This window comes from Phytophthora parasitica (genome assembly GCF_000247585.1).
Source record: "Phytophthora parasitica INRA-310 unplaced genomic scaffold supercont2.3, whole genome shotgun sequence".
Taxonomy (NCBI): domain Eukaryota; phylum Oomycota; class Peronosporomycetes; order Peronosporales; family Peronosporaceae; genus Phytophthora; species Phytophthora nicotianae.
In genome coordinates this window covers 2,665,209-2,679,154 of record NW_008648989.1, presented here as the reverse complement: position 1 = coordinate 2,679,154, position 13,946 = coordinate 2,665,209, and the positions used below count along the sequence as shown (strand labels likewise).

The window sequence follows — 13,946 nt, the reverse complement described above, 5'->3', positions numbered from 1 at the left end:
CTGTTAGGACAGTCCGGGCTCAGCGACGGTCTTAATTTGCCTGCACTCACTAACACAGCGATACGAGCGTTCGTGTGTTTGATGTTCCCACCGCGGTTGCTGTCGGTCGGGACGCCTTCGGAGTACGGTCGACGACACGTGTCCAACTCGGTCATGATGACGCCAAAAGAATACACATCCGCCTTCTCTGAATACCGTTCTCCACGCAACACTTCGGGTGCAATCCAGGAGATCGTACCGATCTCAGCAGTCATCGTCTGGTCCTCTGTGAGTTCCTTACTTACTCCAAAGTCCGTGAGTTTAGCTTCCCATTTCTCACTCATCAACACGTTGTTCGGCTTGAGATCTCGATGAATCATAGGACTCTCAAAGGAATGTAGATACACGAGCGCTTCAGCGATGTCGAGAGCTACGAGAGACTTGCATTTGAGGCCTCCTCTGTTGGATTTCATAGACCTGAACCAGCCGTAAGAGTCACGAGCCGATGGATCACGCGTCTCGCGTTTAAGTTGCTTCTGTAGCAGTGTAGCGAGGTCTCCATTGGGCATGTACTCAAACACTGCAGAGAGATCCACTAGAGAAGTGAAGGTAAAGCCGATAAATCTCACAATCTTCGGATGATCCAGCGACGCACACGTCCGGATTTCGTCCATAAAGTCGTTCAACATTCTCGGATCACGAGCTCGTTCTGGCAGGAGTTGCTTGGTAACCACAGTCTTGTCACGGAACGTAGCTTTGTATACAGCACCATAGCCTCCCTTGGCAATTAACTTGCCTCGAACCACTTCTTCGTGCATCAAACGGAAGCCCCGCATCTCCTGATCCGTGCGAATATCGTTGTCTAAGGACAGTGGTAATGGTACATGAGTGGAAGTAGAAGAGGCCATGGTGCTGTTCATCCCTCGATGCTTCGTACTGACAAGAGTATCGTCCAGATCGGAATGCTCTTCTGCTGCCATATTTCCCGTATTTAATGTCCGTTCGAAGAACGTGTGAGTCGTGGGGTTCGTGGTGGTACGAGCTTCAGCTATAGACCGAAATCCAGAGCTCCTGTCCGCCGTGTAGTCCTTGAATTTCTCGTTTGTGCGGCGATGCCGGAACACGAGATATCCCACTGCACCGCCAATGACCACTAAAAGTAGCGCTGCGCCTGAAATCATCGCCACTAACATCCAGCCAGATGAAGCGGTAGTCTCGGAAGCACTAGCACCGATTGGCTCCGAGCCATTCGGAGGCGGTCCAGGAGTTCCATTTGAGTCTGAGATCACAAACTTGCTGTTGTATACTGCATCGGGTAGGATACAAACAGGTACGGTCTGCACCTGTTGTTGAGTGGCACTTGAGTCGCTACAACTGGAGCTTGACACTGTCAGTTTGAACCAACCTAGGCCTGCTAGAAGCGGCATGCTCGAGTTTGCGACCTCGAAAGAGTCGACGGTGCTGCCTTCCAGATCGAGAGAAGTCAGCGAACCGGAGGATGGCAACGTCACGCCCGAGAGTTTCTCAATATCGCAGTCGATACATGAATAAACCTGAAGCTGGGTCGGCATTTGCCACTTGGACAGATCGTGAATAGTGTTCTGACTCGTATCAAGCACTACGAGGGTATCGCTGAAAGTGAAGCTGGTGAGGACAACGATGCCGTTGTTCTTCAAAGACAAAGTAGTGACAGTATCCGGGATCTCTCCGTCGTCGAGACTCTTAATCGAGTTGTTGTCTAATACCCTGTTACATGTAACGATGTCAGTAAAATGCACCACGTTCTGGTGTATCAATCGATTCGTACAGTCGGGTGACACTGCTGGGGATTGATAAGGCGTCCAAAGCGCTGAGTCCATTCGTCGACAAGTCCCTGCGATAAAGAAGATAAGCAACACGAACAGAGGGACCTGGGAGTACTGTAGTACCACGTACAACGTCTTGACGGTGGCCTCGGTGTCTTCATAGATAGTGGTGACCTGGTTTCCTGATAATACGACGGTGGTCACGGCCGGGAAACTCGAGATTGCTGCGATCTCCAAATTGCTGGCATCGATCGTCGTCGTTCCGTTGCTGGACGTGGAGCTGATTTTCACCACCGTGCAGTTTTGATACACAACCTCAGCATTCGACGCGCTATCCTCACTCCGTCGCAAAGTTGCTAGTGTCGGCGCTGGCTTCTCACATGCGTCCGTCTGGAAAACTCGAGCAATTGTCCGACTAACCAGAACCGCTGAGAGCACGACAAGCGGCGCCAGTCCGTGTCGATGGAGTGGTCGTCTCATTAGCACGCCCCCGCTCCACCCGGCCGACGTCGAGACTCCTACCTAACGAGATCACGTTCGAATAGTAAACTGAGCCTCACACAGTGCTCGGTTTTTGATGCACGACACAAGGCACAGTCCGCTCCCCATCCGAAAGTTTTCTTCCAGGCACAGTCCACCAGATTTGCACCATTGTTACATCGGACAGCAGGTTCGACACCTTCCAACAGAACAATGCAGGCCATCGGGCTTTCAACACCAGGCGGAGCCATGCAACGCTCGGGGTTTCCAGCCGCCAGTCGCAACCTCGCGGTATTCACACATGTAGCAAATTTCTTAATCGACGTAACTTTGGTTTCTCGAAAAGGAGAAAGACGTCGGTCTTGGTACGATTTGCCGCAGCATAATGCATTCACGAGATAGCCCACAGTCCACCATGCTTGACTCACGCTGGATCTAGCGCTGGATCTCGCCCATGACGACAATTCCAGAGTTAAAAAAAATAACATTCTAGTAACGAACATCAGAAATCTTTTCATTAAATAACTTCAAAGGCAGTTTTTAGCTGCTTACGGTCTCTCGTTTCCCAAAGATTTACGAAGATTGGAATGGGTGGGCTGAATGACTCGCCCCCAGGCTCTTTGACTGCGTCCGCGTCATGCGTCTCGCCGATGCCAACAGCTCCTCTTCTCCCAGCTCCAAGTTGCGTAGTTCGTAGTGAATTTGAAGAGCCGACGGTCGATCCTCCGGGTCGAACGCCAAGCACTTGTCCACCAAGTTACGGACACTACGAGGACAATCCACATGCACTTCGGGTCTCAACGTTCCAGCACTAACCAGCACAGCAATGCGAGTGTTCGACGTCTTGTTGTTGCCGCCACGGTTGCTCTCGCCTGGGATACCCTGCGAGTAAGGCCGACGACATGTGTCCAGCTCTGTCAAAATGACGCCAAAGGAGTACACGTCGGCTTTTTCCGAGTAATGCTCGCCACGTAGCACCTCTGGAGCGATCCAGGACACTGTGCCGATCTCTGCTGTCATAGTTTGATCTTCATCCAGTTCCCGACTGATGCCAAAGTCCGTGAGTTTGGCTTCCCACGTGTCGCTCAGCAGCACATTCTTAGGCTTCAGATCTCGGTGGATGATCGGACTTTCAAACGAATGTAAATAGACTAAAGCTTCGGCGATATCGAGTGCAATAAGCGACTTGCACTTGAGGTTTTGTCCTTCACCGACCGAGTGGAACCAACTGTAGCCATCTCGAGCGTATTCATCGCGGAGTTCGCGCTGTAGTTGCTGTTGTAACATGGTACTCAGATCCCCACGTGGCATGTACTCCATGACCATAGAGATATCGATCATCGAGCTCCAAGTTACGCCGATAAAGTGAACAATTTTAGGGTGATCCAACGTCGAACAGAGACGAATCTCGTCCATGAAGCTGCCCAACCAGCGCTTGTCACGTGCACGTTCAGGTAATAATTGCTTGGTCACAACCTTCTCGTTCTGGAACGTGGCCAGATAGACTGCACCGTAGCCTCCTTTAGCCAACAATTTCCCACGTACAACTTCTTCCTGCAGTAGCCTGCACTGCATAATATCGTCGTCTGTGCGAATGTCATTCAGCACATAGTTGGCATTCGATTCACTCAGCATCGCCTCCGGTACTGAGTCCGTTCGGCCAGTTCTTGACATGCCAGTCAAGTGACTAGGCATGTACTTAGTCGCCTTGGAAGAGGACGAAGCGTCCGGGTCAAATTCCAGGTTTTCGGCTTCTTTCAGCTCTTCATCCCGAACTTTTTGTCTACGCCGGAAGATGACGAACACCACACCACCGAGGATACAGGCCATCATGGCTCCAAGGCAGATCATAGCCAGCATCATCCAATTACTGAGACCACCACCGCCTCCTCCTTCACCCCCAACAGCAGGGTTGGGCCCACTACCAGCAGTCGAGGAGTCTGACCCGCCTACAAGGTACTTGGCGTCGAAATATCCGTCTGGAAGCACGCACAGATTCATCGAACGAGCCACTAGCGATGTGGCTTGGCTGTCACTGCAGTTGGCTCCAATTGTCGTGACTACGAGGTCGTCCACTGCCTCGAGAGCCGCGACGCTGGAGTTGGCAACCTCGAATGTTTCCACGTTGCTGCCTGTGAGATCGAAAGTTGACATGGCAGTCGGAAAGACCACACCGGCGATGATCTTGATGCCGCAGTCCTGACACCTGAAAGACTGCAAACTTGTCGGCATTTGCCAGCTCGAGAGTTTTGTCATCGAGTTGTCACTCAAGTCAATGTACTGGGCCTGGTCGCTCATGACGAAGCTCTGCAAGGACGTGATGCTGTTGTTTCGGATCGAAATGGACGTCACGGTTTCCGGGATATCGCCTTCCGATAACGCCGTAAGCTGATTATCGTCCATATTCCTGAAAAAATCAACACAAAAATAACATTAGACTTTGAGAAATTAATAAAAAGCAAAGATATTCACGCCGTACAGGACAGTGACACTGCTGGGAATCGAAATGTTGGTCATGTCCTTAATACCGTTTTCGGAGATATCCCTGTACAAGCACAACCCAGTCAGAATATTTTACTTGAAAAGCTGCCATTTATCACAAATTTCACACTTACAATGTCGAGATCGATGTGCTGTCGGCTTGTTGAATAACTCCGATCTTGTTACCCGATAGATCCCTGTACACGACAATAGCGTTATTAACTTCGTCCGCACCTCCGAGCATTGACGATACTTACAGCGAGTCGACTTCGGGGAAGCTCTGGACGATCTCAATCTTCTGTCCAGACGCGTCCATGGACGCGGTGCCGTCGCTCTGCGTGTCTGCGCGGATGGTCAAGATGGCGCAGTCCTTGTAGATGACATACGCCGCGCTGGCCGACGACGCGCTCTGTGTCAACGTGATTTGAGTCGGTGGAGACGCGAGACATTCCTGACGCTGCGCCTTGAGCGCCTCTAAACTGCCCGACCCACTGCTACTACCGTCCGAAGAATCCGCCGTCACCGACGCCGCCAAGACGAAATTTGTCGCCACCTGTACTGCCGCTAGCATCGCGAACATGCGATTCCTCCATCTGCTCCTCCTCATGACTGAAAGTCTCCGATGTGACCGTTAAAAACCTGTTGATCTCTCTGCGTGACTCTGAATCGAACAGCTCGCGTCCACCGCTGGCCTGAAAGTTGCTAGCGTTCTTCCTGGTGCCAGCAGGTTCTCGGTGAAGCGAGAAGCGGTTGTGCTGTTTTGGCGCTGAAAGAGACTGGAGCGGGGACCAGGAGCGCCACGCTGAATTGCGAACTGTGCGGGGATAGCCACGTCCGCCGTAGCAGCTGGGATCGCTCAAAATCGATCCAAAATGCGTAAAAGACCGAACTTCCCATCTGAAGCAACTTCCTCCCTGTCGTTTATGCGCAGAGTTCCCGCAGAGACACACAACAAGAAACTGGACTGCTTGGTGTACCATTTGGAATTGAAAAGCTACGCTTTCATGGTGCCGCTTTGGCTCGTGCTTTGGGGATCAACTCGATTTTGCTGACTCTTCACAAAGTGCATGTCCTGCAGAGGACGTGCCAGCGTGGACATTGCGAATCTACACAACATGATCAACGCTGGTGTTCTCAATTCGGTCCTTGGCCAAAGTTTTGCGCGCGATGCACATGCGGTCTTCGCACGGATCCAGCGGGGCATCTGCTGCCACTTCAAGCAAAAAGCACTCATGGTCTGATCGGATGCAGGTGCAAGTTGCACCGCGCAACGCACTCATAGGAGCTTGCCTTGCTACGCGTATAATACCGGTATCGGTGCTCGATCGGGCTTCCTGCCTGTTCCAGTTGCCGTTCGTAAATGTCTGTGGAGTGACATACCGCACTGTGCGGTCCGCACAATGCCGTGAAGCTATTGGCGTCTGTCAGCGCGAAGCAAGTACTGTGCGTCACGATATTCCTTACCATTTTCACTACGCGGTGCACGCTAAAGCTTGAGCCAGTACTGCGAAATTCGTAGTGCAAATTTTATTTTTCAAAACTAGAAAGTTACATGTGCACTAGAATGTTACATGAACGCTAGAAAGTTGCACTACACTTTCTCAGAAAGTTGGAGCATTTTCAACTTGAAAAAAAAATCATGATACAAACGTCAAAAACCTTTTTCAGCAATCATTTCATGTAATCAGCATACAAACGCCAAGTAACTCAAGGGCATTTCGAAAAAGCGGTCAATAAATCGACCAGTCGGGCGGTTAGCACGCCTCACCCGCTTCCTCCTCTTCTCCAAGTCCCTCTTCGACTTCCTCAGCGCATGCCGAGCGCTTCTCCGTCCATGATCGTGCTGCGGGTGCGTTGGTCGCCCGACAACAACCAACAGACCCAAGATCTCGAAACAGAGCCTTTATACCCAAACGCAAGCAACGGGATCGTGCTAGGTACAGGATTACAAGCCAATTTCAAGTTTCGAGATGACCGTGGGGTGGATGATACCCATGGAACACTTGAACGCACCACTGGATTAGGCGTTTGGGTCTACAGCGACCACAGCAGAAGAGGCTCAATTCTCAATAATGAGCACAAAGTCCACAATGACGCAGTAGTGGTGCACGATGGGGACAAGTTGAAATTGGGTCAAACGGAGATTGAATTGTGTCTCAAAATGGGTAAAATCGAAGTCCCAGAAGAGGAAGACGAACAAGTGTCGCCTATTGAAACTAACCAAGAGGTGGAAACGGGTGCAAATAATGTTGTACGACTGACACGGCGTCGAGCTTCAACTCCATGGGGAGCAGGATCTGTCACCAAAGCACAACAAGCCAAACAGCGACTGCCTCGGATTGACACATCGGGACTAAATTTTAATGAGCCTGGACCAGTTCAACCGATGGCAACTCCTCCGGAATACACATCATCTCCAGTTCCTGGAACAAGATGGCGAAGGAAGAGGAACTCCATTGCTACAACGACATTGACGGCGAGATCCCCATCACCACCGGATCAACACGGACACCCATACTCGTTCCATCGCCCTCGCACGCGGTTTATACAGGGACCGGAACTGCCAGAGGAAGAAAATACAGAGAAACCCGCTCGTCCTCCTCCTCTAGAGTATTCCAGTTCTCCAATTGTATCGCCGTCCTCTTTACGACAGCGACACAATCTGTTCCAGCAACCACCAAATAGTTTACCTATTCCGGCGTCTGGTTTAATAGCTGGAGTGCCGCCTCCTCCTATTAGTGCAGGTGCTCGACCAACGTCACGACGTGATGATCTTCGTATCCAAGTGTCAAAGAAAATGGCTGCGGCTGCACCGACGAGTGCTGGGAAAGCTCCTGCGGTCCAAGTGGTGCCTAAAGCTCTGGAATTCCAAGCACCTGCGTCTCCTGTGGCTCAGAGAGATATTCTCAAGCAACAGGAGTCGTTGCAGAATATCTTGCAACATAAATTCGAAGAAGAACAACTTCTGAAACAGCAACAAGAAGAATGGATGAGAACGAATCTCATGTCAAGCGATAGTGAGTGTCAACCCTCCGCGTCAACGCCGGCTTTGTCACCTATCAAGAGTGAGAAGAACGCCATGGATCAGGACGAATTGGCCTTCCCGGCTCCAGCTCCGATACTCTTGCGTACACTTTCGCTCGGCATCAGTGAACAGCGGACTATAAGACCGAGTCCACGTCTCACAGCCGCAATTCGAGCTTCTCGAACTTGTCTCAACAGCTTTGAAGAAAAGCTAAGTGGACCCAAGCATCATGATTTCAAAGGCCGTCGTAAGACCACAGCTCTGGTGCTTAGCCCGAGCATAAGACTCAATCACGAAGGTGCAACGATCAGTCCAGTCAAGGAAAGTGAACTACGCACGTCGAATGAAAGCATCGCTTCAACAGCAACTACAGTAATAACTTGCCACCGCCGCGTCACGAGCTCGGTACGTTCTTGTTTTTTTTTTGCTTTGTTCTTCCATTTTTTACCTTTTTTTTTCGCTTTTTACTTACGATTATCGCAGCTTTCGTCACACTCGGCTAGCTCAGTTGATCTATGCGATTTTGTTGGATACGAGCAAGAGGAAGATGGCGAAGACATGGTCACTTCGTACACCAGTCCTGACTTGTATGGATCGGACGAGCTGCTACGTCGCTCTCGCGAGGATACCACACTGCTGTTTGATGCCAACCGCAGCAGCAGTGGCAGTGGGAAGTCCATGTATGGGACGTTGTCACCTCCACAGTCCAATGTTTCATCCACTCTCTCGCCGTCTAATGCCGCGGACACACGTCTGGGTTCACCTCGTCGACGCGGAACCGATACTCTTGACACCTCCAGCTCGAGTAGCAACCAGCTTCTAAACAACAATCCCGCTCCTAGTCTTGACGAAGCCATACCCTTGGGTGCACGTGTATTGAGTCCCAGAGGTGGCCAGTTCGACCCGCGTTCCCCGTACAAATCGACTGCAGCCCTCAAGAACAACCTGCCGCAACTGCAAAAGCTTCGTCGACCAATACCCGAGCCAGAGGATATTGATGTGGAAGGCAAGGAGGCGGCTGAACCGCGACAACCTTTTCGAAGACGCACCACATTTCGTCGTCACTCACTAGCTCCGCTGACAGGCATCAATACGCCCTAAGTTGAATTCCTCGTCAGTAAATATTTTAATTGACGTAAATTTGTGTTCCGGTTTAAAGTTTAGAACCCTTTACGTAAGTACTACTTCGAAGTATATTTCAACTTGACTGGGTAGTTTTTCGCTGCAACTTATTATCAAATTAAAATAGAATCAAGGACGGAAATCTATTTTAAACGTGCACTGCAATGGCAGTTTTTGGAATGAAGCGACGTCGAGAGCAGCTTTGGTCTCAGAGCTTTATTTTCCTCGCTGGTGCTTCGACAAGCTTTTTGTTTTCAATCTTTTTATTCAGCATGGGCAACGTGCAGCAGCAAGTAGGCAAACGCATGGTGGTTGGTCGCCACGAGGTGGAGGCTGTGCAATACCTTGGTGAAGGAGGTTCGTCCTTCATCTTCCTGGTCAAGGACGTCCGGGCGCCTCCTACAGCGTCACCGCTCGTGTTGAAGCGTCTTGTAGCTCACAACGAGCAGACGGCGGATTGGATTGCCAGCGAGATTCGGCTGCACCAGCGACTGAGCCACCCACAAGTGGTGCAGTTCGTGGCTTCGCAAACCAACAAGGCTCGTGGTGACAAGACTGAGGTCTTCATCCTCATGGAGTACTGTCCCGGAGGACACCTCCAAGAAAACATGGTCAAGATGGGCGCTAAACGTTTCGCACAGCACGAGCTGCTGCGTACGTTTAAAAGTCTTTGCGAGTACGTAAACTACGATATTTTTGTTAGAAAAACTCATTAACTTGTTGCAACTACAGGCCTGTGGCGATGCTGCACGCTCAGAAACCCCCCATTGCGCATCGCGATCTTAAACTAGAGAACTTTCTGTTGGGTAAGGAGAATGTGTACAAGTTGTGCGACTTCGGGTCTTGTGTGGAAGGCCCTCAGTCGCTCGCCACTAAAGCGGACCGCATGCGCGAATCCGACAACGTGTCCAAACGCACAACGGCCATGTACCGTTCACCTGAGTTAGCAGACGTGGAAGGCACTGCGATGTTCGGCTCTGGGGAACTCACTGAGGCGGTGGATGTCTGGGCGATGGGCTGTATCCTGTACAGCATGGCGTTTTTCAAGTCACCATTCCCGCTCGAAGGACTGCGCACCGACCGCTACACGATCCCATCGAACTCCCCGTATTCACCGGATGTGCACGCTATTATTGCTCGCATGCTAACTTCTGACGTTGACAAGCGCGCGACCATCGAGCACGTTATGGAGTGCATTGATGAGGTCATTTGTGGTCGTCCTCTTCCACCGTGGCGCGGCGTGACGAAGAAGAAAGAAAAGGCCAAGCCCGAAGCGGAGAAGCCTTCAGCTGCAACAACTAAGAAGACTGAAGCGAGAAAGGAAACCGTTGCAACCAAGACCTCGGACGCTGCGGATCTGTTGAATATGGACTTCAACCCCACCATTTCAAACAGTAAACCACCATCCGCAAAGGCTGCACCAAGTGCATTTGACACAACTTGGACGGCACCCACAGATGGCTTCGCTGATTTTGCGAGCTTCCCGTCGCCAAGTTCGTTTGGTCAAAGCGGAGGTAACGACGGTTTTGCTTCAAGTCCGACAAAGGTCGATCCGTTCGCTATTTCGGCCATGCAACAGGCTCCTGTTGCCCCTCCGGCGAGTGTCTTTGACTTCGATGCACCTCCTGCTCAAGGGATCCCTGCTCCTGCCCCGAGTATGATGTCGAAGGCTCCAGAAGTAGATCCGTTTGCAGAGATTGACGCCCCACCCCCTGCTCTACTTTATGGCGGGTTGCCACAACAGGGACAACAACAGAAATTCCCACAACAGATGTGGGGTGGTAGCGCCCACAGTAGCCAGGGGTACCATTCGTCCAACCCGTTTTAGCACAGCAACTTCGCAGAATGCATCCGCATCAATCTGAATATTTGATGATATTAATGATTTTTTTTTAACTATACGTGCGTTGTGTGAGGCTTGCATCCGAGGGCCGCTGCTACTCGGCGGTAATTAATGTTTGGTCGCGTTTGTCGAGGTCCCTCCGGTCGCTTCGGGAGGATTTTATCCTTTTTACCACCGTTTCGTTTATCGATTTATCCTTAATTTTTTGGTTTTGACATTCCTAATTGCTTCTCTATAAAGACTAAACCTCCAGTTTGATCAATGTAATGCGCATTGTAAAATACTATCATAGATAGTTTGAGAGCAAACAGAGAGCGAATAAAATGCATTTTAGTTCATTATGCTCGAGATTGGATATAATGCAACTATATTCTGGAGTAGTCTAACTGAAAGATAAACTTACATGTAAAACGTTCCGGTAGTTGACCATAATGTCTTTTAGCTGAATTCCATGCGTATGAGACCATTTTAACATAGCTATTTAGGAGCAATTCTAACTTTGATAAATGACTTCCTACAACGATACAGATACATATCAAGTAAAAAAAAATTGTTGTGGTGCTCGAACAACACTACAAACTTTGAGAGCACTCCGGGCTGCAAGATCAATAAAGTAGTGAAGATAAAAACGATGAACCGTTTGTTATGAGTATTAGGGCAGCAGGCTATCACTAATTATTCGTACAAAGCAAGTAGCACAATGAGTAGAGAAAATTAGCCGTGTTGGAATGATTATATGCGGGAGTCTTTCACTGAAACTCAACGAAATATTTTTCTAGCATTTCGAAATTGTGACCCAGTATAGTGGCGGGCGAACAGAGCAAGCCTAGCCCATTCACCGGGCGATGTCGACGGGCGGACAGCACCAAGCTGGCAGCAGATAAGAACAATAGGATGTAGGTTAAGTAACCACCGAGGCCAACCGAATGGCCGCTGAGATCACTTAGAAACAAACCTAGAACCAACAACAGAGCTTTGGTTTGCCAGGAAGCGCCAGCTTCCTTCGTAGTGTTCGAAACCTACTACAAAGATATCTTTAGTTGCGGGTGGAGCAACATCGACTGAACGAAGAAGAAGCATGACGACTACACCGAAGGGCAGTGACGGGGAGCAGGAGACTTTCTTCCAAGTGAACGAACCGACTGGAAGCAGCCTACTGCAGGACGACGCGAGAGTGGAGTCTACGGCGAGCCGCCAAACAGCAAGTAAATTTCGTACAACTGCGGCAGGGTCTGATTTCATGTCCGTCTTGTGCGTGTCACTCGAGTGTTCTTTCTTACCACAATATACTGTGAACCTGCATAAATGCATAAGAAATACTAGACCCAAAATCAAAACGTACCCAATGCAGTACGCGGTCACCGCACTGCACAGCGCGAAGAACCTGGTGCCACAATTATGTGGTTTATCTATTATATAGGCGCGCATTTTGTTGAGCGACATCCAGCTCGGTAACATCGCTTCATCGAACGCTAAGTGCGATGGTGCCATATACCCACGTTCGAAAGTCTTCTGGAGCACTTCTACACTTTACGAAACTTCCATGCTCTGTCTGTCGTTGCTCTTGGGTCTCCATCTGGATTGAGGAGCGAATTGCGCGAAATTTCAATGAACCGATCTTGGCGCAGCACGGACCAGACGTCCCGCGTGGAATCCAGCAATCGTCGGTTGTCTTCCAGTGGTAAGCAAGTTTCTTACGGTTCGGCGATATTGCGCGAGCAATAAGCAAAACAATATAATAACAGCGTTTATACGGTTGTATTGGTTTTGCTCCTTCCTATTCATACTCTATATCACGCTTTGACTTCTTCGGAAGGCATTGAATTGTCATTTATTGCGTTAGCGCTTGTACAGCGACGAACAGAATGCAACAGTCAGCACTGAATTGTTGAACCGACAGTTAAGCAGAATAAGAAAAGCGAGTCAGCCCAGATCGTACTACTCGCGTTGGACAAAATAGTTTAGTTTTAGATATGTATTATCGAAATTTTAGCGCAATGAAGGCAGTTATATTTTGTAGCTAAAATTTACTGTCGAGTGCTTTGTTTACAGCTTTGGTCATGGTGGTGGTTTTAATAGACTCCCACGCTCGGATGGTTCGTTTGATGGTGGACACCCTCTTCTAGTGCAAGGTTGTGGCCCTGTCCGTTTCTTCCAACCGCAAAGCTCGTAGCTTTGACTTCAGAAGACCCACTATTCCTACGTCTAACGGCTGGCATACGGAGATGGAGTTTCTACAACAATTTTATCAGATGCTGCGGAAACGTGGCCCTCAAGGTAGTCTACGAGGAGGACAGATGGCTAGGAAATGTAGTCGTGGAGGAGCGAACGCAGGTAGAAAGCCCACACCCGTTTGTCCATCCAGGCCTTCTTTTGAACAGCGTAAACATGGCCTGATAACACATGACAATTGTAACATTAAAAATTAATTTGAAAATATAATCTGCATCGCACCTTTTGAGTAAGTTGAAAGTTCCTCATCTTTAATAGTGCCATTTGGGCCATTTGGGGTGCTTCTTACAATAAAAAAGCAGTGACAATTTTACAGAGCCCCAAGTGCAAACGGCTGTCATTCTCGCCGAGTGCTTTTGTTGAGCAGATAGTTTTGCTTCTTTAGCTTTTGGTAACAGGATTTTCGACGGCGGAGTGTCATAATATATACCGATTTCGTCGGTATTGAAGATAGCACTTGGTATGAACCAAAACTCTCGTTAAATTTGACGGCGAACGCTAGTTGAATGGCTGCAAGATCGTCGACGTTTCCTAGTACACATGAAGAGCACATAATCGGTTTTAGTGGCGAAAAATACAGTTGTAGAGCAATCGTGACAGTTGAATAGCATGTTTAACCCGCTAGGTGTTTGCTGCACAAACCAGTGGCGGTATGCGAACCGCCGAAGCAGCCGAAGCGGTGACTCATATTTCTTGTCTCTGACGTACAGTAGCATCCACGCGGAGTAACTATCGCGCACAATAGCGGCCATAGAGCGTGTCGTAAGAGGTAGACAGTAACGCCTGGTGTCCTTCATGTAAGTGATCAGCTCCATCCCAAACAGCACGCTCTCGGGCTGGCCCGGTGCTCTCGAGAGTGTCTTCTCGTTCCCTTCTAAGGCGAAGATCTCCTCTTTCTTCTTTCGCTAGTCGCTAATGGTCCACCGCGGGGCACCTTGCGAGCGAGCAGTATCGCTCTCACTCATGCCAACTGTGGCTT

General features: G+C 49.7%; 6 protein-coding genes across 6 annotated transcripts in view; 2 read left to right on the top strand and 4 right to left on the bottom strand.

Annotated features, from left to right (window-relative positions):
* PPTG_01987 (TKL protein kinase) overlaps positions 1 to 2,264 on the bottom strand; it is a gene marked incomplete at its 5' end in the record, with an annotated part of 5,832 nt that extends 3,568 nt beyond the window's left edge. Inside the window, 3 exons of the mRNA XM_008895381.1 lie at positions 55 to 1,725; positions 1,787 to 1,852; positions 1,915 to 2,264. Of these exons, the coding sequence (XP_008893629.1) occupies positions 55 to 1,725; positions 1,787 to 1,852; positions 1,915 to 2,264 (2,087 nt within the window). The remainder of the gene's footprint in view (positions 1 to 54; positions 1,726 to 1,786; positions 1,853 to 1,914) is intronic.
* Positions 2,265 to 2,837: 573 nt separating this feature from the next.
* Positions 2,838 to 5,352, bottom strand: PPTG_01986 (TKL protein kinase; the record flags this gene model as incomplete). Its single annotated transcript, XM_008895380.1, has 4 exons — positions 2,838 to 4,671; positions 4,744 to 4,809; positions 4,880 to 4,942; positions 5,003 to 5,352. The coding sequence occupies 4 exons, from the start codon at positions 5,350 to 5,352 to the stop codon at positions 2,838 to 2,840; spliced, it is 2,313 nt and encodes a 770-aa protein (XP_008893628.1).
* Positions 5,353 to 5,851: 499 nt separating this feature from the next.
* On the bottom strand, positions 5,852 to 6,025 carry PPTG_21164 (hypothetical protein; the record flags this gene model as incomplete). The annotated part of the gene is made up of 1 exon (XM_008895617.1): positions 5,852 to 6,025. The coding sequence occupies one exon, from the start codon at positions 6,023 to 6,025 to the stop codon at positions 5,852 to 5,854; it is 174 nt and encodes a 57-aa protein (XP_008893865.1).
* A 390-nt stretch (positions 6,026 to 6,415) lies between these two features.
* On the top strand, positions 6,416 to 8,980 carry PPTG_01984 (hypothetical protein). The gene is made up of 2 exons (XM_008895379.1): positions 6,416 to 8,175; positions 8,254 to 8,980. The coding sequence occupies exons 1-2, from the start codon at positions 6,559 to 6,561 to the stop codon at positions 8,869 to 8,871; spliced, it is 2,235 nt and encodes a 744-aa protein (XP_008893627.1). The 5' UTR covers positions 6,416 to 6,558; the 3' UTR covers positions 8,872 to 8,980.
* A 96-nt stretch (positions 8,981 to 9,076) lies between these two features.
* PPTG_01983 (NAK/BIKE protein kinase) lies at positions 9,077 to 10,741 on the top strand. The gene is made up of 2 exons (XM_008895378.1): positions 9,077 to 9,568; positions 9,625 to 10,741. Exons 1-2 carry the CDS (start codon positions 9,165 to 9,167, stop codon positions 10,718 to 10,720), a joined length of 1,500 nt encoding a protein of 499 aa, XP_008893626.1. The 5' UTR covers positions 9,077 to 9,164; the 3' UTR covers positions 10,721 to 10,741.
* Positions 10,742 to 13,036: 2,295 nt separating this feature from the next.
* Positions 13,037 to 13,655, bottom strand: PPTG_21163 (hypothetical protein; the record flags this gene model as incomplete). The annotated part of the gene is made up of 2 exons (XM_008895616.1): positions 13,037 to 13,128; positions 13,628 to 13,655. 2 exons carry the CDS (start codon positions 13,653 to 13,655, stop codon positions 13,037 to 13,039), a joined length of 120 nt encoding a protein of 39 aa, XP_008893864.1.
* Positions 13,656 to 13,946: the final 291 nt, after the last annotated feature.